The following is a 21,254-nucleotide window of genomic DNA, read 5'->3' as shown; positions in this document are numbered from 1 at the left end:
CTTGGCATAATACCCCCCCGCATAATCTCAACCAGGTTGTTCCATGCGAGAAAAATCTGCATCTGCAATGCATTCCTTGTAAGTCCGGGGAAGGGGCGTCATCCCACGATGATCCTTCATTGGTGTCTCCGAGGGGGCCGTCGAGAGTAGCGCGTGATTCGCTTCCAGGTGCCCCAATGGGTCAGGGCTATGGGGTCATGTGGTATCAGAATAGGGCGGAGGACGCCGAAGATCCAATTATGGTCAATACCTGTTACCTGTACGGAATACGGAGTACGGGGTACTAGTAGGGTCCATATGGACAAAAATGGGATGATCTGTTAGGTGACCGGTATCGGCTATACGGCTTTGCGTATGACATCTTCTCCGCGGACAACTTTTCAGCTTTACACTTGCTGCAAGTTGAGAATTACAAATTACGAGTTACGAGTTACTTGTTACTTGTAGTACGGAGGTCTCTCGAACATTATAACATACAAGGTTATAACCATTGAACATTGAACATTACTAGTTCTGAAACAGTCACCCCCACAAATCCTTTGTGGATTCTCGAAAAGGATAAGGCCATTCAACTAAAACGTGGAACCCGAAGAACCAGTAAACCAAAAGAAGAAAAGAAGGGAAAAGGGAAAAAAATAAAAAAGTCAAAAGAGTTCAAGCTGGGCAGGTACGCGAGCCCCTCCTGACCGGGCAGACTTTTTTTTTTTCTTTTTCTTTTTCTTTTTTCTTTTTTAGTCAATAGGTTTTACACGTTTACACTTATTTTTTTTAATTTTTTTTTTCTCTTTTTATCTCAATTCCTCTGACTCTTTCTTTCTCATAATTCGCTTTTCTTTTATGTCACAACTTGAACTCCCTCTATCTCGCACGTCCCTTCCGACTTAGACTTAGCCGCGCGCCTGTGTCTTCCTATCTCCTTTTATCCTTTTTATCCTTTTTTTTTTTTTTTTTTTTTTTTTTTCCCTCTCTTTTTTTTTTTTTGCCGGCCAGCAGGTCCGGCAACGCGGGGAAAACTGGCTGTGTCTGTTCCGTGTGCGGAGGGCCGCCTACAGGCTTGAATTTATTGAATTAGATTATATAATGGTCTCAATGGTTGACCATACCGATATGGCCATGGATTCAATCGTGCCTAAACATGAACCTGGTCCTGATGGTTCCATCAGTTCCACCGTGTCAACACCAGATCCAGAAGCCGAACCTTTGACTCAGGATGCCGCCCAGACTCAGAAGAGGAAAGGAGGCAGAAAACCTGTACGTAACATCTTTTTTTTCAAATCTGGGGCCCCGCAATTTCTTTGTGTCACTGTCCTATGTCGTTATCTTTCCTCAAGGTTACATTGTATACTAACCCCTTCAGATATATGCCACCTCCGAAGAACGAAAGCAGCGCAACAGGCAGGCCCAGGCGGCCTTCCGAGAACGCAGGACGGAGTACATCCGTCAGCTAGAGACCACCATCAAGCGCAATGAGGAATCTCTACAGAGTCTGCAGCAGAGTCATCGCAGTGCCGCCGATGAATGTCTAATGTTGCGATATAAGAACTCCCTGCTGGAGCGGATTCTCCTTGAAAAAGGTAAGGTCCCTACCCGAACCTCTGGTCCAAACCTCAACTAATCCCCCAACCCTCACCAGGCATCGATGTACAGGCCGAACTTCGCCTGAAAACAGGGGCGCCGGGCGCTCCTCCCAAGGCAAACCCTATGCCCCCAAAGTCAGCGCCTAGCGCGGTTGGCGCCCGCTCCAACCAACGACACCCCGCAGGCATCGCCTCGAAGCCCGAGACGTTCGGCATGTCGCAGCGGGAAGGTGCATACGGCATCCCGTCGCCGCAGTTCCAAGCAACCCCGACGTCCCACGTTTCCTCGCCCTCGCACGCCAAGTCCCCCGGCTTCGGCTTCCAGGGCGCCATGTCACCTGTGGAGGCCGGGCGGCCCCAACTCCTCCCCCAACCCCGAAGCTTCAGTCAGACTTCGCCGCCGGCAATCAGCATGCCGCAGACCGAGCCGTCAGATTCGAAACCCCAATCCCGTGGTGCGGGAGCTATGGGTCCTCGCGGTGCGCGGGTCGCAGCGGCTGCTTACTATCCCTCTCCATTCCAGAAACACTACGACCAACTCGGTAAGCTTATCTTTGACTTCTTTTATTACAAGTTCTTCCCCAGCTGACCCCTCAAGCAGAGCAAGAGTACGATGCCCAGGCCGATATGGTCGACGAAGACCACGACGGCTCAACATCATATGTCCCTGGATTCAACCCACAGTCTGTCGCCTCAGGCTCCCACAATATGTCCGGTTTCAACCAACCACCAGGCGAGGGCACGCCCAGCGATTTCGGCAATGCAAATCAGCTGCTTGGTCAATACGAGCCGATGCTGGATACAGATCCATTCGGGTTAAGCGCTAGCATGCACTTCCCCCACGCCGTTCAACTACGAGCACAACAACTCGAGGCAATGAACGGCGTCCTAAAATTTGTCTACTGCATCTTTTATTTTTCTTTCTCCTTTTCTCTTGTTTTATATTCATATATCTGTCCATCTTATGTGGCAAATGATCATCTCTTCCTAAAAGTTTGATTTGAGCATTCCCCGGCGTTGCGAGGGTTTTGATACCAACGTTCTCTTGTGGTTTTCTTCAGAGGTATATTATATTACATATTGTATATGAATCGAATCTTCTCATCACGGCCATTAGCAAATTTAGCCTGCATCTGCATATGTTTTTATCTGTTAAACCCGAAATTCCACAACTAGAATCAATGATACTATTACTTCCTAGCCCTCTAACCCTAGAAACTAACTCTCCATCTCCGCTTTTCCCACAGTGAAGGCTCTAGTTATACTCATCTACCAGTACGTGGAAGATATTATCTTGGCGGAGGAAGTTGGTTGCGTTCCGGGTTTATTTTCCGTCGTTTGAGAGAGATTATTGTTACCGTTATGACTATGTATACTACGAATAATTACTAGGGTTGTTAGTTTTATCGGGTTTTGTGTTTATTACAGGACAGAAGACGAGGGTCTTCCGCTATTGCTTCTTTCTAATATACATAATACCGACATACGAAGTGTACTAGTTAGCGTTCTGTGAGTTTGAACCCACTCTCTAGATCCAGATGGAAAGACTTAGCCTTAAGTATAGTTGCAGGCAACACTATATATACCACACGCATTTCTAACGATGGGGCTGGATCACATCACACCTAGTTGCATGTCACCAAGAGTTCCCATAAAACGAACGTGGGACCTTCCAAAACTACAGTTACGACAGCTGCCTGTTGGTTTGTCATGCGCTCTACGCTTGCGGGAGTATTTCCCCGAGTCCGGTTGGTTTAGTGCCAGCCATACTCATGATTATATCAGATACTACATATGTTGCAAATATACGACACGAAAGAATGGGATCGCCTGGGTTGTCTACGCTGTTGACGTGCTTAACTCCGAAATCCGACATGGCGATCTTATTGGCTTGGAGATAACCCGATTGTATTTCACCTCGGACATTAGTTAGTTACTCAATAACTCTGCTATTTATAAGCGAGGGAGAATGATAGCTAGCATAAGATTTAAGACTACTATGGAGTTAAGCAAAGCGTTATTTCCGGGTTGTAAACGGTTGTTTAGTTCCTCGATGAGCTCGATCTAGTTATAAAAGGTTCACGACCTTGCTTTCCGTATAGCTTTCGCCGTATTCAATTGCATGCTTCAATAAAAATTTATATCTGGGTGAGAATCCCTGAATCCCTAGACTTCCGCCTTTTATACTTCACGCTTCATCGACCTTCCTCCCTACAACCATTTTCATAATGCACGTCTTCGTGACTGGAGCCACCGGCTTCATTGGCCGAGCAGTTGTCGACGAGCTCATAACCGCCGGCCACACAGTAACTGGCCTCGCCCGCTCCGACGAAGCCGCCGCTGCCCTGACAGCGAAAGGCGCCAGAGTCCTACGTGGTTCCTTTCGAGACCTCGAGGTCGTCAAACAAGGAGCCAGCGAGGCTGACGGCGTGATCAACCTTGCATTTGACCACGACTTCAGCAAGTATGAGCAGAACTGCCTTGACGAGAAAAACACCATCGAAGCCATAGGTTCGGTCCTGATCGGAACCAAGAAGCCTCTGGTTACCACCACTGGAACCTTGGGGCTCGTCTTCGGGCTCACCAAGGGCAACGTCGGCACCGAAGACGATATCATTGATTTCGAACATGCGATGAACGTACGCGCTCGGAATGAGAAGGTCGTTTACGACCTCGCTGAGAAAAAACGTGCGCGGCTGTGTCGTCCGTCTGCCGCCTACTGTACACGGCGATGAGGACCGCGCGTTCATCGATAGGCTCGCTGCTTTGGCCCATTCGCAGGGTAATGCCATTTACATCGACGAGGGACTAAACCGCTGGCCTGCTGTTCATCGTCTTGACGCTGCTCGGCTCTACCGACTTGCCCTAGAGAATGGTGTTGCTGGAAGCAAGTACCATGGTGTGGGTGAGGAGGGTGTCGCCATGAAAGATATTGCTGAAGCTATTGGTCAAAATCTAGGTCTTCCTGCTGTATCTAAGACTGTTCATGAAGTGGGGAGCCTTGACAGCTTCGTTTCTTATGTTATGAGCATAGATAACCCTACCTCAAGCAAGAAGACCCAGGAACTCCTTGGCTGGGAGCCAGTTGGCCGGAAGCTTTTGGATGATATCAAGGCCGGAGTTTATGCCCAGAAGTGAGGAGGTCGTTCATAGTTTATGAGCTCTTGGGGGATTGTATTCGCAAACACCATATACTACCTTTTGGGATAAGGGAAGGAAAGAGTTGGGCATATGTCGACACCGGAATGTATATCCAAGGGAGAAAATAATGACCAATGTTAATTACTAGCCAGACGATGCAACAATCCCCACTCAGATGTCAACTTAAATCCTAACTTATCCATCATATTTGTGTTATGGATAGCTACATGATTACATAGCTTCTGCAAGGCCGGAATAGAGCACGCAGGTGTAGCCCACAGTCAGATCGACATACTCCACTGGGGACGTGGCGGTTCTGTGTTAAGCTAACACATGGACCACCATATATAGAAATATTCATATATATTGTAGGATCATATACCAAAAAGGTGGATATAATATGTCCAACAGCGAATTAACCCCGTGAGGATGAGAAAACTATACTCTCCAGAGCAGTCCTTGACGTAATGATTACGTAAGGTACCCTAAGCCCTAGACTGCGGGAAGCCAATCAGCGAGCGCGGGCATCTTCGCTTAGGAGCAGAAGCCGCCTTTCCTGATTAGTCACCTTACACCCTGCAACCACAAACCGTGGACCTCTCTTCACCCTGCTCATTCATCATCATCAATCTTGACAGGCCGGATTCCCTTGGGTTCTGCCTTGTGCACCGTTAACTCCTCTAGACCGATTGTCTAAAGTTGAGCGCCTCCCCCGGAAGGTCTCCGAAACACAACAGGCGTCATGGCGGAGTCCGTCCGGTCCAAGGTACGCTGAATTGGAGCTCTCCTGCGCGTTGCTAGCGACGCAATGTTGAATGAAATCGCGATCTGGAAGCGATTTGGGGGATTCAAGTGAATTTTTATTTTTTTTTAATGTTCAATAACTAATTTGAATTGTTTGATTTCATATAGAACCTCTACGAGCTTCTGGGTAAATTTCCCCTCCCTTGAATCCAATCCTCGGCTATCTTATCCGACGACGAAGAGCTCTTTCTATTCGGAAAAAGAATCAAAGCTCCATTCGCATCCGTTCTTCAGCCAATTCATCGCTAACGTTACCTATCATCAGGTAACGACCCAGAGCTCGACCCTAGCAGACCCGCTCCTCCCCCCACCAAGGCTATCGACCGCCCCGTTGACCGCTCCGGAAAGCGTGATGCCCCTAAGGAGCAACCTGCTCGTCACACTGAGGCCAACGCTCGCCGTGGTGGCCGTGTGAACGCTGGCAACGAGGCCGGTATGTGGTTATAATAATCTTTTTTTTTTGTCGGAAGAATCGGACTAATAATTGGACAGCTTACCGTGACCGCAACGCTGGCCGTAACAACAACCGTGAGAAGTCCACTGACGAGGCTGCTCAGCCCGCCCGCCGTGGTGGCCGTGGCGGCCGCGGTGACCGCCAGTCCCGCACTGGCCAGACGTAAGCGATCCGATCCCTATCGAATGAAACGAATAAACCCGAAGCAAAATCATGAAACACCATGAGATTTTGCTGGGAATATCCAGAAACGAATGAACGAAACTAACCTGAACTTCGATAATATAGCGACACCCGCAAGCAGGTCCAGCAGGGCTGGGGTGCCGAGAACGGCGAGAAGACCCTGGACGATGAGCGCCAGGGCGAGAAGATCGCCAAGAAGGAAGAGAACGAGCCCCAGACTCCCGTCGAGGGCGAGGAGCAGGAGGAGCCCGACAACTCCAAGTCCTTCGCCGACTACCTTGCCGAGAAGGCCCAGCGCGAGACCCTCGCCGCCAAGCCCGAGCGCACCGCCAACGAGGGCACCAAGCTCGACAAGAAGTGGGCTGCCGCCAAGGCGCTCGCCAAGGAGGAGGAAGCTTCCTACATCCAGCCCTCCCAGGAGAAGGCCAAGCGCGAGAAGCAGCGCAAGGAGAAGAACTTCCTTGACGTTGACCTCCGCTACGTCGAGCCTCCCCGCAGCGGCCCCGCTCCCCGCGGCCGTGGCGACCGTGCTCCCCGTGGTGACCGCCCCGCCCGTGGTGGTGAGCGCAGCGAGCGTGGCCGTGGTGGCCCCCGTGGTGGCGACCGTGCCCCCCGCGGTGACCGCCCCGCCCGTGGTGGTGCTGCCCCCCGCTGCCCGCGGTGGTGCTCCCCGTGGCAACGCCCGTGGCCCCGCCGGCCCTACCGTCGACGAGAAGAACTTCCCCAGCCTCGGCGGCAACTAAATTGCCTGACGTTGTCGGGAACTCGTGCTCCCAGACACGGATGTCCTTTATCTTCCCGACTCTTCCATCCCTTTTCTCCATCTGCTAGGTGTGCAAGTTCACCCGGAGGTGGTATCTATTGTGTCGCTTCATCTGTGATGGTTTTTATTTTCTCTTTCTATGGGGGATTGGGCTTAAGGGGAGGTTGGTGGGATGTGAAGGATTTTCCGTGCTCTGCTGGATGCAAAAACTGCCCAGATTTAAGTTTTTTCTTTTCTCTTGGGAAAAGACATATTCCGGGTTGGTCTTATATGTGTGTTGTGTGTGTGTTTACATTTGCCTTCGGTGAGCAAACGCGAATTGGATGACTGAATTCGACGGGCCCATGTAATTTGAATCGATCCAGAAGAAGTCAACAAAAAAATAGGAACGCAAAGAAATCTTCAATTGAATTACGGGACATGTCTGCTTCTTATACTCTAGACAATCAGGATGTTGTTAGATCCACCAGTGGGGTTGTAGCATGTATACGATGGACTTGCACAAAAGTAGACCAAGATCGGGCTTGTATGTATACTTCGATCTACCCAAGGTGCTATGGACTTAACCCTATTTAGCTATGTACTAATGATAAGATTGCCAAAAGTACAAAATTCTGGCCCGGGGTATGGATACAAAGAAAACGAGAGACGATAGCAGATCCACAGTGTCAACTGCCTTCCCATCTATGACTTCTCGCTGTGATGAATAGGCTTCTTTCTACAGCTCTCCCTCGCCATGGCGGTTATGGCCCGACATGGTGAAGTCCTTCGCGGCAGACTTAGCACTCTGGGTCCAAACCGCCATGGTCTCCTCGTCAACCTCATCGAGGAAAGACAGGCCAGGCATGGCCTTTCCACCACAGGCACGCTCCAACGCTAGGAATGCAAAATGGCCACCAACGACAGGCCGAGCGAAGAAGTTCGGACCAGGGAAGCCCCCGTCACCCTCCGTGTTGTGCAAGTCCGTCAACGGACGATCAGTGGTGGTCTCATTAACCCAGCGAGCGACGGAGTCGAGGATCTCTGTACGCACAGCCTTCGAGGCGACAGCCATTGAGAAGAACTCCCAATCGGTCTTGGTGTACATGTGGCGGCTGTCGAGGGGCAGACCGTACTTCTGACGCACATAGTGATACCAGATAGACTGCTTCTGGTAGATGTGGCGTGGAACAAAGCCAGGCGAGTCGGTATCGGTATCCTCTAGGTGGAAACAGAGCTGGGCATCGGCATAGAGGTTGTAGATCGTTGTCCAAGAGCCATACCAATCGTAGGCAAGTTTGGCATGGGAGCCATCTCGGGACATGCCAAATTCTTCCCATTTGGCAATGTAGTCGCTGGCGACTTTCTGTGGGTGTAGTTAGTAAATCTGCTAGGACATACAGATGAAAAATGGCTCATACCTTGAAATAAGCAGCGTCGGCATCATGACCGGCTACCTCGGCAATCTTGCTCATAGCGTTAATGCCCACAATTCCCTTAAGGGCCAGATTGGTCTGAAGAGCCAGCCAGCCCGCAAAGTCATCGGTAGAGACTGTCCTCGAGATTAGCTTGGATAAACACACCATCAGAAGAGACAGGAGAAGTGTTCTTACGTTGGTTAGCAGGCTCAAGAGAGAACTCGACCAAATATCCGGTCCACTGTTTCCAAAGACTATAGCTTCGCTTCACCCATTTTTCAGCCTGGTGCTGGCCCTTACTACCGCCACCCCATTTGCTATCTTGGTGAGCAATTCCGGACAGTACCTGTAGATTATCAAGAGGGAACAGTCCAGATGTCTCGCTTTCAGGGCTTGACGAGGGCAACCCCTGTGTTGACCAAATGGACGAGGCCGCGGTAGTGTCTTCATAACGAAGCGAGTTCACGATAGCCAAACCCATGATGAGGATATTACCACACTCTTCGACCGGCATGTACTCGTCTTTCCCGTCTGGATGTCCGGTGGCATTGGGGAAGTGCGTGCCCAAATCGTGCATTGCATACTTATTGGGGTATTGCCCGCTCAGCATGTGCTCGATCAACGGCTCCAAGAGGTACGCCAACCACCGGGGATTCGTGTACATGAAGAAAGGGAAAGCGGGGAAGATGACATCGATAGTTTGGAAGTTTCCATTTGAAGAGATCTCCTTTAGGAACAGGATCGGGTCATCCGGTGTTCCTGAAAAGGTAGTGGCGCCCATGACCTGCCGCGCAGTAAGGGCAACTATGTCAACATAGTCATCGGCTCCGGACAAGTACGCATCATCTGCCACTTGCTGCGAGTAATTGGATGCTAGATAACTAGCTGCCGCGTAATCCCTGTAGTGGAAATTCAGGAGCTCCTCCGTTGTTGGGTACCAAGATTCCCATAAGGGTCGCATCAGGGTGAGTCCACGAGATGATGCATACTGAACAACGGGGATCTGGATAAACGCGAGAGTAAAAGTGACTCTGTCGTCGTAAATTTTGGAGGAATGGCCAAGATGGAACGACTTGGAGAACGCAAATACCGGCGCTCGATCTTGAATAGCGCGGGATTTATTATCGTTGGTGTTTTGCAGAGCTCCAGAGCTTGCAAAGCCTCGGCGTACATCATTCGCATAACCAGACTGGAATTTAGCGTCCTGGGTTTTGATTAGCTACATATCAGTTCCTTTTGACGAGACAGGACTTACAGATGGTCCAGTGAAATGAAGAGTGCCCCATTCCGCGCGGTCGCGAGTCTCTGTGAGAAGAAGCTCGCTCTCCCTCTGCACTTGCCATCGATTCAACGTAAGCTCCTCGTGCTCGGTCTTCAAACTGTCCCATGCCCATTTGATCTTGCTACCAGTGTCTCCGCTGACCCAACGACCGTCAACATCCATATAGATGCTGACATCGACATCGCCTTGGACATCGATTGTGACATAGGAAGCCGGGATCGACTGCCGCAGAGTCGAAGTTGGCGTAATGGGTGAAAGGAATGAAATTGTAATGTCGAGAGGGTTTCCGGTACCAGTGTCAACATGGTAAGTCAGGTTGGTCGTTGAGGCATCATAGTTCAAGCCAAAATATTTGGGAAACTTGATCTTGTAACTGTGATTGGTTAGTACTTAAATCTCCACATATGAGTGTTCTCCAAATCCATACCCTGCCTTATCATCCAAAGATTCATGGGGTTTTCCAAGAAGAGGGTAGACGGTATTCTGACTTGGGAGGTGAGCCATCAAAGAAAGTCCCACTTCCTCTCCAGTGTAGAACATGGGCCATTTTGACCAAGGTGCATCCCGAGCATTTGCAAGCCAGGTGCTCAGATATGGATTTCGTACGATCAAAGGAATAACGGGTGGAGTGAGCGAAGATGCGGTGCTAACCGCTGCCTGGAAGACAGCGGCCAGGACCACGAGTAACAACTGCATGGTCACTCTTGGCGAAGGTGACACAGTGTTTGGTCCCACTATAAAAATCTAGAGATAGAATAATAGCTCAAATTGTGTAACGAATGTGCAATGAATGTGCAACTGAAAGAGTTGTAACAATGTTGAAGAAGCAAAGAGGATCAAGGGAGGAAGAGAGACTGGAAGATGAATGCGGGGGAAGGATCAAGGGATCAACGTTGGAAGTCATTTCCTTGGCTTTTCTATTCTACATAGTAACAAGTTATTCTAGTCACATCTTTGCTTTTTTTATATATACTATTTCTTTTTTTTTTTATAGTACAATTCAAGTCAGCCTTGAGGGTTCTCCTCATCTTTCGATGATGTCATGCGGAGAGAGCAGAAGTATACATAGTACTACATAGTTACTATACATATAATATGCCTATTTCGGATATTATATATAGCCTATATAGCCTATATAGCCAGTCTATTGTACTTTTATCCAAAAATCAATCAGAAGCACCAGTGGTAAGTTAGATGAAAAGCCCCGTTATCTGATCTATATCAGAATGAGGGTCTGAAAACTAAGGCAACATCCACCCTATTATATTCGGTCTACATATTCACCAAACACGGAGAATTGCTTGATGGGAAAAAAAATATTTAAGAAAGTTTACGTTATTGTCATATTCTGAACATCTGTTGATGTTGCCTGTCTCGATTTTTCAAGCGCGGTTGTACTATATACAATATTGGTTAACTATTGGTCGGTCGTGGGAAGGTCTTATATAGACCACTAAATCACTACATAGTATGTATTAATTTGGGGCATCACTTTAATTGTATGTTTATGGGAGATTTAAAAGGAAGAAAAGCCGCTAGTCATACACCTGGATGCATGGAGTCCATAATGTCATTCATCACAAAGGCATTGTTACTCACGATATACCTCAAATCTACCATAGGCGCGAGTCTCTTTTCCCCCCAACCAAGTACACTATTACATATATATCATCAACTTATCCTTGCTAGACTTTTAGTACCAAGTGAATTGTAAACAATAGATCTGTTTTTCTAGAATTTAATCATAGACCGCGCTCGTGGGTCTCTAGCCCTTGTGGATCTAGGACACGAAAAGCACTAGACGCGCCCCAGGCCGGGGTTGAGCACTCGGTGTATATGAAAGTATCGTGAATGTTTATAAAATAGTCCTAGAAAAGCAAATTGAAACACCAGATCGTATAAAATAGATCGTAAGAGACATTGAATGTTCAATATCAAAAAGTCCTATATGGGAGCATCGAGAAAGAAAAGTCAATTCTATACGGAGTACGCGTCTATTAAATAACAAGTCAGTAGTAAAGAATAAAACATTCTAAACCAGACCATTATTATTACAACATAGACAGTATCAAAACAATTGCAATGTTCCCAAATCCAAACGCGTGCTCAACACGCCTATGTGGAGTCCCAGTCCGTGCTCTATACTAAGCTAGTAACTTATCGACTAAACGCGATCCACGCGCCAGACCGTTTTCCTTTTTCTAGACTTCCTGTTTCTACTTCCTACTTCCTACTTTCTACTTTCTACCTTCTACCTTCTACTACTTAACTTCCTACTTCCAATTGTGATAACTTTGAAAGTTGCAATTCTCTGTACATTGGGTCGCGTCGATATCAGACTCCCCCGCAGTACTCCCGGATTCTACTACTTCGACCTTCTATTCTCAATTCTCCCCTCGAAACCACCTGGGTACTATCTTTAAGCTCCATAATGAATTCGACTTCAGTGCAATCAGTGCAATTCAGTCCTATCAAAGACGGACGACGAATTCTCGGCGAGAAAGACTCAAACGCGTGTCTATCCCCCGCCACCCACGCCAAACCATCATTCCCGGCCATTGGGACCCCGGTCAAACGGATTTCGATTGCCCCCTCACCTAAGAAGCTTCTACCCTCTCCCATATTTGCAGGCCAAAAACGGACGCGGGATCAATTAGAGGAAATGGAAGAAAACCTCGGACACGTGCAGACGCGGGAATCCTCTCCGCAGCCCAGCGTCCAATCCACTGTCAATGATGATATGCAAAACCAGGTAAGCTTATGCGAGACAGACAAAGAAGTCCCAAGAATGATCAGTCCAAAGCTAACCCTAAACGCGCGAATAATAGCTCAACCAAACCCCCACACCACAAAACTCACAACCAGAACGCGACCAAACTCAAGATCAAATGGACACCGATCAATCTTTCAATGTGCCCAGCACCCCCGAGCAAGAAGCGCGTAGTGTTACCTCAGACTCCGACGCGCGAAAAGTGTTCATCCAACAAGTATGCGGACCTTGATATCAGTATCAAAAACATTTCCCGCGGGGCAGTTTTCTAACAATTGAACAGAAAGCAAGCCTTCTCCGATCAAGACTACAGAGTGCCATGCGCAATGTGACAGACCACCAATTCGACCGCCGGGTCTCTGAGCTAGAAGCACACAGTCGCAAATGCCCACGGCTCTCACTCTCCGTCCTCTCCACACCACCCCTCTCATCGCGCAAACAATTCACATCATTTTCGTCCTCGCAAATGAAGACACCCCGTATCGGCTCCGCTGGTTTTACTTCCACCCCCTCCCACAGCACACCCGATCTTCCAGGGCGACCTTCCCCATTGTCTTCCAGCGTTGTTCAGCAACGCACAAAGTCACACACACAACGAACACCGCCTCGTGGGCTCGGTTCTCCAATGCAACTGAGTAGTCCTCCGGCCACGGTCATTCGCCGTGAAGCCGATAGGGAAACAAGCATGGGCCCAAGAGCTGAGCTCAGTATCGATGATGTGGATGCCATGTCGCCGTCACAGCGAGGTGACGCGGTCGATGGGCTATTGAAACTCATGAGCACGACAGGCAATCAAAGTTCGGACTCGTGGACTGGGTGATTCAGCGGCATTGTCTTTTTTCTTTGTTGATATTCTTTTCAGATCATTGCTTACCGTGTGAAGCATGTCTGAGTGAATTAAATAGCATTGCATGGTGTATATGGCCAAGGAACGAGCATTCCGAGATTCGTTGATATACTTCGAGTCTTGGTTCTAACATGACAGTGGGTTATCCCATTTTGGAAGCATGCAGCATTATTAGAATAATTCGTCTATACGTTGCGATCAATGATACCATTTGTGCATTTGAACAATTACCAGTTTCCCCTAACACCAGGATACAAGTTTGAAGTCCAATAGCAGTGCCGTCTTCCTCGGCGAGTACATAAGACTGCCACGCGGTGTTTTCACCCAGGAATGCTGCAAGACAATAAAACCTCAAATTGAAGTTCCGGAGAAAAACCCGCTAAATGTATCAATTGATTTCAAGGTAGACAACATCTATCTAAGAAGATGCTCTTCAGCGAACCTTCTTCAACTTATTACGCTTCCGTCCAAGAATATCACGACCCTCATCAATCTCACCGGCAGCCTCACGCTTCGCAGAGCCAACCTCCTTAAGCAAACCGGTTCTAACAACACGGCTCTCAATATTGACACCTTCCTGCTCGAACTCCTCCATCTTCCTACCAACACGCTCCTCAATAGCAAGAACGAGCTCAACATCACGCTGTCCAACCAGCGTGGTAGCCTCACCACTCCGACCCGCACGCGCAGTACGACCAACACGGTGTACATAGTCATCCGGGTTCCGGGGCACGTCGAAATTGATAACTAGCTCTACGGACGGGATATCAAGACCACGCGAAGCAACATCCGTAGCAATCAAAACACGGGCAGCAGTGGCTCGGAAACGAGCCAAGTTAGCCGTGCGCTCGGATTGCGGGAGGATACTGTGGAGGGAGGTGATGCGGTGGCCGAGACGGCGGAGGGTGCGTTCTAGCAGATCGCATGTTTTGGTATGGTTGCAGAAGACGATGACTGGCTTCGTGACGTTTACTTCTGTGGAGAGCAGCGCGTGCAGGAAGGCCTCGCGGTGTGTCATGGGAACCTTCAGGTATGTCTGCTTGAGAGTTGGCGGGATCTTGCCTTGGTTTTCGGTGCCGATCTCGGTCACGAAGATCGGTGGCTTGTTGCCGGCTGCCGGCATGGATTTCAGTGCCCGCACTTCGGCTGTCATGGTCGCTGTGAATAACAGTGTTTGACGCTCGGCGGATGGTGGAAGTGATCCGAGACATGTTTCTACGTCTGGTAGCATGCTTCCTGGCCCACTGGCTAGTAGGCGATCGGCTTCATCGAGAACAACCATTTTAACGCGGCGGAGACCGGCTACTGTGTCTTCTCCGGACGTCTTGATGTGATCGGCTAGTCGGCCGGGTGTTGCAATGACCACGTGAGGCCGGTTCGCAAGTTCAATAGCCTGCTGGCGCATATCCATGCCTCCGACGACGAGGATAGGCTTCATATTTTGCGGCGCGGAAACGGCCCGGAATTGTTCGTAGATCTGTAGTGCAAGCTCACTAGAGAAAATAAGGTCAGTGACTGAAAACGAAAGATAAGACTTCTCATATCCACCATGAACATCGAAACATACCGAGTTGGGGTCAAAACCAAAGCGTAGATCCCGAATGGATTCCGCGCCCACTGCTGCATAATCGGAACCGCAAAGGCCATAGTCTTTCCGGAACCAGTGCGACTTCCACCGATACAGTCCTTGCCTTTCAGGATCTCAGGAATACAAGTCTTTTGAATGGCAGTTGGCCGTTTGATCGCCATTGTCGTCAGCGAAGAGACAAGCCAAGGCGCGACGTCCAATTCCGAAAAGGGTGGACAGCCCACTCTGTTTACCCAGCTCAATTGCATCGCTAATGAGAACCGGTTCCTCTTCCTTCGATTCAGGCTCTTCCTCTACCTCGCCCTTCTTCCTGATACGAGAGAGGGTCGGGAGCGGTGCAGGTGCGACGTATGAGTCGTTGGAAGACTCTGAGAGACGGCGGCGTTTGGGGGCTCGGTCGTCGACATCGGGTTGTTCCACGTCGGAATTATCGGATACATCGGAGTCCTCGAACTCCGGATTCTCTGTGATCGGGGGCGCCATCTTGTTTGCGACTGTCTATCAGGACGAAATAATTTTGTGGCAGAAAAAGTTATCTCTAACAAGCGGTGGGAGATTGGAGGCCTGGTTTATAAGGCACTAATACATTTAAACGACCTTGGGAGTTGACAACACAAGCATTGCATAATTAGTCAAATAACTGGAGTCTTTACTATTAAAGAGACTGATTTGTCTTCAGTCTATGGAACAATAATATGCATGAAAGTGTTGATTAATTTATGTTGTTGTCGCCGGAGAAATCGGACATCAATCGATATTTTAAGCAGTATGGTTGCTCTTGCTCATCAAATGGTTTCCAATGATGGTATGGCGAAAAAAAGCAACAGAACCGAATATGAAAAGAAATTTTTATTGCAAGATAGGATATCGTGGGCACTATTTAGTCTACCCTGCTGGCTGTGCTCCTTCTGCGTGAAACAAGGGAGGGGAGCTCATAAGCCTCACCTCGCTCTAGATCATCCTCTTCAACTGCAGATTCCGGAGAAGCTGAAGTTCGGTTTCTCAGGACTCCGTCACCTCCACTCGAATAATCATCCCGGCCCCCGCTAGCCGTCGCGTCATCGTACTCCTCCATTCCGTGGGTGCCACCGACACTTTCCATGGTGAATGGACTAGCTGTCGGTCCGTCGAGTGTTGCAAGCTCCTCGCGGGAAAACCATTTAGGAAGCAGGAACGAGCGTACCGGTATCAGAAGGAGAATGATAACAGGAAACCCGATAGCAGCAATTGTCTGAGTGATAGCGAAAGTCGCACCAAAGCCAAACAATTCAAGAGCGACAAAGACCCAAATGGCGGAACGGCGCTCAATTCGCTTGAGAGGATCCGACGCGGAGGTAAACTTCTCGTCTTCGGCGAGGAAAATCAGTTTTTGTGTAATGCCATTGCCTTGTAGAGCCTGGACACCCATAACAAAGAACAAACCAGCCATCACGCCCTGTGGAATCAAGTGGAGCACGACGAGGAGGGGTCCAGTCATTGTTCCCAGTGTCAAAAGTCCCTGTGCGAAGTTGCTAACTCGCTGTTCTACTACGTGGTCTGTTACTCGGATAGCTTTGCCCTTGTTTGTGTCGTCTTCGTCTGCCACCTGACGGGTGACGCAGAGGGCGGCAGTGTGGAAGGGGGCTTGGGGAATCAGGCCATTGGGGAATGGTATTCCCATAATTCCAGCCACGAAGGTTGTGAGACCGAGGAGCCAAATGTCCCAATGGAAGCCAGCTGGCTTTCGAAGAGGAAATTCGGTTCCTTGGGCAATGAGAGATGACACTGGAAGGGACGCGTCAGTCATAAATCCGGTGTAATTTTCACGCTGTAGAGCACTCACCATTGTGATCAAAGTAAAAGAGAATTGTGAGAAGAATCGCAAATGGGATGGCAAGGAAGATATCTCCGATACTGATATCCCAGAAATGCACAAGCCAAGACCGGTCGGTTGTAGGAAAGAAAGCCTTACTGGTAGGGAGCGTGGCGACATCAACACCCCTCATCTGACCGATGTAGACAAAACCAGTAAAGAAGATGATGGTCAAAGGTGTACCGTAGTCCTCTAAGAATTTCCGAACGGGTCGCTTAAAAAGATTGCTGTTGCCCAGTTCTCCACAGATCCATGAACACATCAGGACAAGTAGTGCAACCATGATACTCAGGTAAGCAGAGGTTTCTCCCACGGAGCCCCATTGTCTGGTGAGAACTTGAATGCCCTTCTGGATATAGATACAAGCAACGTAGAACCCGAAGATGTCGCACGAGAATCGAGTGACATATGTCAGGGCGTTACAGGAATTAGTGATAGCCAGTATCCAATGCATAATCAAAGACCAGCTACAATAAATGTCAGTCAAGTCAATGATCCAAATTGATGAAGGAAACTCACATTCCAATCCAACACATGAATGCAAGATACGGTGTTCCCCGAGGAGCCATGATATCATAGACAGTATAGTTGAACACAGTGATGGGACCTACAATGCTCAGCTTGAGACTTCATAATCATATGGTTCGGTCTTCTTACCAGTAACACCGACAATGACCAGCGGCTGAGCCGCAAAAAGCGCAAATACAATTGCACCAAGAACAGAAGCAAGTAGAACTTCATTGACGCCATAGCTTTGACTTGTCTTCTCGAACATATCCAACGAGAAGGCCAGGGCAGGCAAGATACTACACTTGATTGTGAGCGAAAGGAACAACACACCGAAGGAAGATCTTGATTGATGTCCAACCAGAGCGAGCATACTTAGCAAAATACATATAGACCGTAGCAGGCACGACACGATAATCCCATGCATCAGTCCAATCGCTCCAATAATATGGTGCTCTGCGCTTGACATCGTTGATCATTCCACGGAACAAGTGGACATGCCACCATTTCGTCTGAGGCGAGTGTGCTGACGCTGTCGTCGACGCACGGTGCTGCGAGTTTTCTTGGGCACTGTCTTGTTGGTCCAAATACTGGCCATGTTGACGTGCAATACCATGATAAGATCTACCTGACCGTGCTGAGCGCACGGATGATAGCCGCTGCGACTGCTGAGAAGGTTTCCGCTGAGCGGACGTGGAAGCGTGCATGTTGGGTCCTGGGAGGGACAGATCCCCGTGTGACAACCCTTGCATATGCAATGGTGGGATGAATCCGATGCTTCAGTGCAATACAACTAGCATGGATTTAAGAAGAGCTAGGTACTTGTATTGTATGCAAAGAAATATAGGAGGGCATGAATTGGGACATAATTGAAGGGAGGAGCTTTATTTTGTGGAGAAATGTTGGAGCTGATGAAGCCAAGACCTGTGAGTGGGGGCCTGAGGCATCAACTTCTAGTTAGGATCTGCCCAGCTCGTCCGGCTGCTACGTTCATATACGTGTACAGGGTAGTTAAATACGACAAACTAACATTGAAGCCAAGATTAACTAAAGAGAATTAGTCGTATTACTCGAAACTGCATAGGAAAGAGCAACTATGGAGACATTGGAAAAATTGTTAGCGAGCCGCGGGCTTCTGAAATCAATCCTGGTCGAATTGTCTTTCAAAGCCACCATAGGAAATTTCTTCACGCATGGAAAAACGATTTTCATCGAGATTATTTTCTCGCCGGGAGGCGAGGTCATCACTGGGGAGGTGGGGGTGGGGGAGGCAGGTCGCTTGAAGGGGGCGGAGGCGGGGCATCGCCAGGGGGAGGCGGAGGGGGGGGCTGCCAGCACCTCCAGGGTACATTGGAGCCATACCAGGAGGGGGAGGAGGCGCGCCCATACCAGGAGGGGCAGCACCAAGAGGGGCAGCACCAGGAGCGCCCATGCCAGGAGGGTAAGCCGCATATCCACCGTATCCACCGTATCCACCGTATCCACCACCATAGGCAGGCTGCTGTCCGCCAGGAGGGGCCTGTTGCTGCCAAGGAGCAGTACTTGGGGCAGTACCAGGAGCAGCATAACCACCTTGAGATCCGTAATTGTAGTCGCGGGTTTGGGGTTGGACTTGGGGTTGGTTCTGCGCAGCCCAGGGGGCAGGACCGCCCTGGTTGCGAGATCCATAATCGTCACGAGATCCATAGTTGTCGCGAGATCCGTAGTTGTCGCGAGATCCGTAGTTGTCGCGAGATCCGTAGTTGTCGCGAGATCCGTAGTCATCACGAGGGCGAGGTTCGCGGCGTTGTTGCCATGGAGCCACATCACTTTGGGGTGGTGGTCCCCGTTGTTGCCAGGGCTTCGAATCACGGTCAGGATGGCCTTCGCCATCAGGGCCGGCTTCAATGCGACGGGGCTCGTATTCGCCAGGGGCACCACCAGACAACTCGTTCATCAATTGCTAAGTGAGATGTCAGTATAATGTCCGATAAAGCAGTCATGAACAAGAAAGAACCTACCTCCATCTCGCGATCCACGGCATCACCAGCGCCAACAGCACGATCGCCACGTCTGTCCGCGCCGCCGGCGTTGCGCCAGTCACTGCCTTTCTGGCGATCAGGACAATCGCGAGCCATATGGCCAGCATTGCCACAGACACGACAGATGATGTTCGCAGTGAAGTTACGCTGTTCGGGACAGTCATACTTGCGATGTCCGATTTGACCACCTGAGGATCAGTTAGAATTAATTGCCCAACAAGAAAACATTTTAAAGGTGTTCACTTACAGTTCTGGCAAGCCTGGTTTTCGTCGTCGCGAAGGGTACCGTTAAGAGCAGCCAGCTCACGAAGTTGGTTGCGCTTGAGCTCGTTCTGGCCTTCGGGGATAGATGCGGCCTGATAAATTGTCAATATCGGGGGTTTTGAACCCACAAAATGAGAGAAGGGAACTTACTGTTTCAATGACATTGTGGATAAGCTTCTTGGCCTTGTTAACCTTTTCTTCGGTTTCCGCCATAATCAGGCAGTGAAGATCTTCTTCCTGGTTGCTACCGTGAGCGGCGTCAGATCGACCTTTTCCTTCTTTGACGGAGCCTTTGCCTCGAATGGCAATCTTAGCACCGGACTCGGTCTCCATCTTTTTCAAGGTGTTTCCACGGGGTCCTATGAGTAAGCCAACTGTAAAAATAGCAAGAGCTAAGTGTTAGTGATCCTGTAATTGTTTAAAATATGTGCAGCACCAAGCACCACGGTTTAGCAAGAAACAAGCTGAGGACATCCAAGATGGTATGCCTTGTCAGCTCGAGTCGAGTAGGGACTCGTGATAAACGCAATGGAAGAATGGTTAGGAGTTAGAGGGTTAGTTATCATACTGAAGTTAATCTCTGGATAGTCATTCACGGGGACGTAGACCTTCTCCTGGGTCTTGGTGGGGCGTCTGTAGTCAGAAGGCGGGTTGTAGTTAGGGATGGTCTTGATGGCCTTCTCGACCAGTTTATGACGTTCATCCTCGAGACGCTTGCGATAACGGTACTCGCGAGTGTTCACACGTCTTCCGAAGTTATCGTACTGGGGAGCTGGCGAAGGGGATCTGTTAAGAAAGTCAGTATAGAAGTAAGCACAAATTACAAAAGACGAAAGCACGTACCTGTCACCATCGGCGGGGACAACATCGTTGATTCGAAGCTTCTGGCTAATTTCCTCGATACGAAGGTGAAGTGTGTAAGCTTCAAGCTGTTCGGTGGTAAAGTTCGCCCTGATCATAGTCGGCAGGCCCATAAGACCGGCGGCCTTGTTCTCTTGCTGGTCACCCCAGCGGTTGCGCTTCTTGCGCCTCTTGCCATCGCCATCGGTGTTCAGGGGACCTGGATCGGCTTTGAAATAAAAGTCAGCCTTAATTTGTTTTTAACCCTTTCACCTTGGAAGAAACATACCTTGAACAGGGCTGCGCCCACGCTTTGGGCCATCGGGACCCATAGACGAAGAGGGCATAGAAGAAGGGGTCGCAGTGCGACTTTCCTCCTCTCCATCGTCGCCGCCCATGCGTCGTCGACCAAGCGGGATGTTGTTGGAGCCAGTTATTCCTTGGTTACGCCAAGCCATGACTGCTACTTTGGATAAAAGAAAAAGTGAGTAGTAGATGATCAAGTGTGGAAAGGATGACAGAAGCATTCCATGTTCGAGACACAAGAGGCGAGCCATTCCCACGTGATTTTAGCAAAATCTTATTTAGTAGGCGGTGGCGAAGATATATTCGGCCTTCGGCCCGGATGATTCATTGACCGTTTCCGCTTTACTTTTCAAGTTCATCAAACACAAGTACGGGCGATTAAATGCCACCTGAACACAACTCTCTCATTGGATATTGACTGACCGCCCTTCCTCACCGTCCCCACTCGAAGCATTCCGGTTGGGTAATCAAATTACTGCTGGCAATATTATCCAATAAGAGAGTTTTGTCTAGATGGCCTATTTAATCGTCTGTACAAGTGGTGGTGGTGGTCGTCAAATGGTGGTGGTTGTCCATGATGGTCGTCAAAGTATCATGATGGAAGCGCCCAACAACCGGGGACCGGTTGTTGGTGCGCCCCGGCAAACACAAAATTCCC

At 49.3% G+C, this 21,254-nt stretch overlaps 8 protein-coding genes across 8 annotated transcripts; 4 read left to right on the top strand and 4 right to left on the bottom strand.

Annotated features, from left to right (window-relative positions):
* Positions 1–953: 953 nt before the first annotated feature.
* On the top strand, positions 954–2,462 carry N7516_004284 (bZIP transcription factor; the record flags this gene model as incomplete). Its single annotated transcript, XM_057217004.1, has 4 exons — positions 954–1,251; positions 1,358–1,574; positions 1,634–2,119; positions 2,179–2,462. Coding segments are annotated over exons 1-4 (1,158 nt in total), but the record flags the coding sequence as incomplete, so codon positions are not given.
* A 1,343-nt stretch (positions 2,463–3,805) lies between these two features.
* N7516_004283 (SDR family oxidoreductase) lies at positions 3,806–4,715 on the top strand (the record flags this gene model as incomplete). Its single annotated transcript, XM_057217003.1, has 2 exons — positions 3,806–4,284; positions 4,334–4,715. The coding sequence occupies 2 exons, from the start codon at positions 3,806–3,808 to the stop codon at positions 4,713–4,715; spliced, it is 861 nt and encodes a 286-aa protein (XP_057078886.1).
* Positions 4,716–5,295: 580 nt separating this feature from the next.
* Positions 5,296–6,902, top strand: stm1 (uncharacterized protein; the record flags this gene model as incomplete). Its single annotated transcript, XM_057217002.1, is given in 6 exon segments — positions 5,296–5,484; positions 5,631–5,649; positions 5,788–5,955; positions 6,015–6,138; positions 6,265–6,719; positions 6,730–6,902. 6 exon segments carry the CDS (start codon positions 5,461–5,463, stop codon positions 6,900–6,902), a joined length of 963 nt encoding a protein of 320 aa, XP_057078885.1. The 5' UTR covers positions 5,296–5,460.
* Positions 6,903–7,640: 738 nt separating this feature from the next.
* On the bottom strand, positions 7,641–10,335 carry N7516_004281 (putative glutaminase; the record flags this gene model as incomplete). Its single annotated transcript, XM_057217001.1, has 5 exons — positions 10,029–10,335; positions 9,575–9,974; positions 8,515–9,523; positions 8,323–8,453; positions 7,641–8,267 (listed from the first exon to the last, which is right to left on the bottom strand). Exons 1-5 carry the CDS (start codon positions 10,295–10,297, stop codon positions 7,641–7,643), a joined length of 2,436 nt encoding a protein of 811 aa, XP_057078884.1. The 5' UTR covers positions 10,298–10,335.
* Positions 10,336–12,032: 1,697 nt separating this feature from the next.
* Positions 12,033–13,191, top strand: N7516_004280 (uncharacterized protein; the record flags this gene model as incomplete). The annotated part of the gene is made up of 3 exons (XM_057217000.1): positions 12,033–12,353; positions 12,430–12,588; positions 12,655–13,191. The coding sequence occupies 3 exons, from the start codon at positions 12,033–12,035 to the stop codon at positions 13,189–13,191; spliced, it is 1,017 nt and encodes a 338-aa protein (XP_057078883.1).
* Positions 13,192–13,651: 460 nt separating this feature from the next.
* Positions 13,652–15,289, bottom strand: dbp8 (ATP-dependent RNA helicase DBP8; the record flags this gene model as incomplete). The annotated part of the gene is given in 3 exon segments (XM_057216999.1): positions 13,652–14,711; positions 14,786–15,029; positions 15,040–15,289. 3 exon segments carry the CDS (start codon positions 15,287–15,289, stop codon positions 13,652–13,654), a joined length of 1,554 nt encoding a protein of 517 aa, XP_057078882.1.
* A 397-nt stretch (positions 15,290–15,686) lies between these two features.
* Positions 15,687–17,872, bottom strand: N7516_004278 (anion exchange family protein; the record flags this gene model as incomplete). Its single annotated transcript, XM_057216998.1, has 5 exons — positions 15,687–16,570; positions 16,629–17,125; positions 17,178–17,265; positions 17,316–17,464; positions 17,541–17,872. 5 exons carry the CDS (start codon positions 17,870–17,872, stop codon positions 15,687–15,689), a joined length of 1,950 nt encoding a protein of 649 aa, XP_057078881.1.
* A 434-nt stretch (positions 17,873–18,306) lies between these two features.
* Positions 18,307–20,748, bottom strand: bbp (putative zinc knuckle transcription factor/splicing factor MSL5/ZFM1; the record flags this gene model as incomplete). Its single annotated transcript, XM_057216997.1, has 7 exons — positions 18,307–19,107; positions 19,166–19,374; positions 19,434–19,542; positions 19,601–19,824; positions 20,019–20,236; positions 20,294–20,519; positions 20,580–20,748. 7 exons carry the CDS (start codon positions 20,746–20,748, stop codon positions 18,307–18,309), a joined length of 1,956 nt encoding a protein of 651 aa, XP_057078880.1.
* Between the last annotated feature and the right edge of the window lie 506 nt (positions 20,749–21,254).

The sequence above is a fragment of the Penicillium verrucosum genome (assembly GCF_028828655.1).
Source record: "Penicillium verrucosum strain IBT 35672 chromosome Unknown utg000001l_segment0_segment0, whole genome shotgun sequence".
In the NCBI taxonomy this organism is placed as follows: Eukaryota; Fungi; Ascomycota; class Eurotiomycetes; order Eurotiales; family Aspergillaceae; genus Penicillium; species Penicillium verrucosum.
The sequence above is the reverse complement of the archived record's forward strand: the minus strand, read 5'-3'. Positions and strand labels throughout refer to the sequence as shown.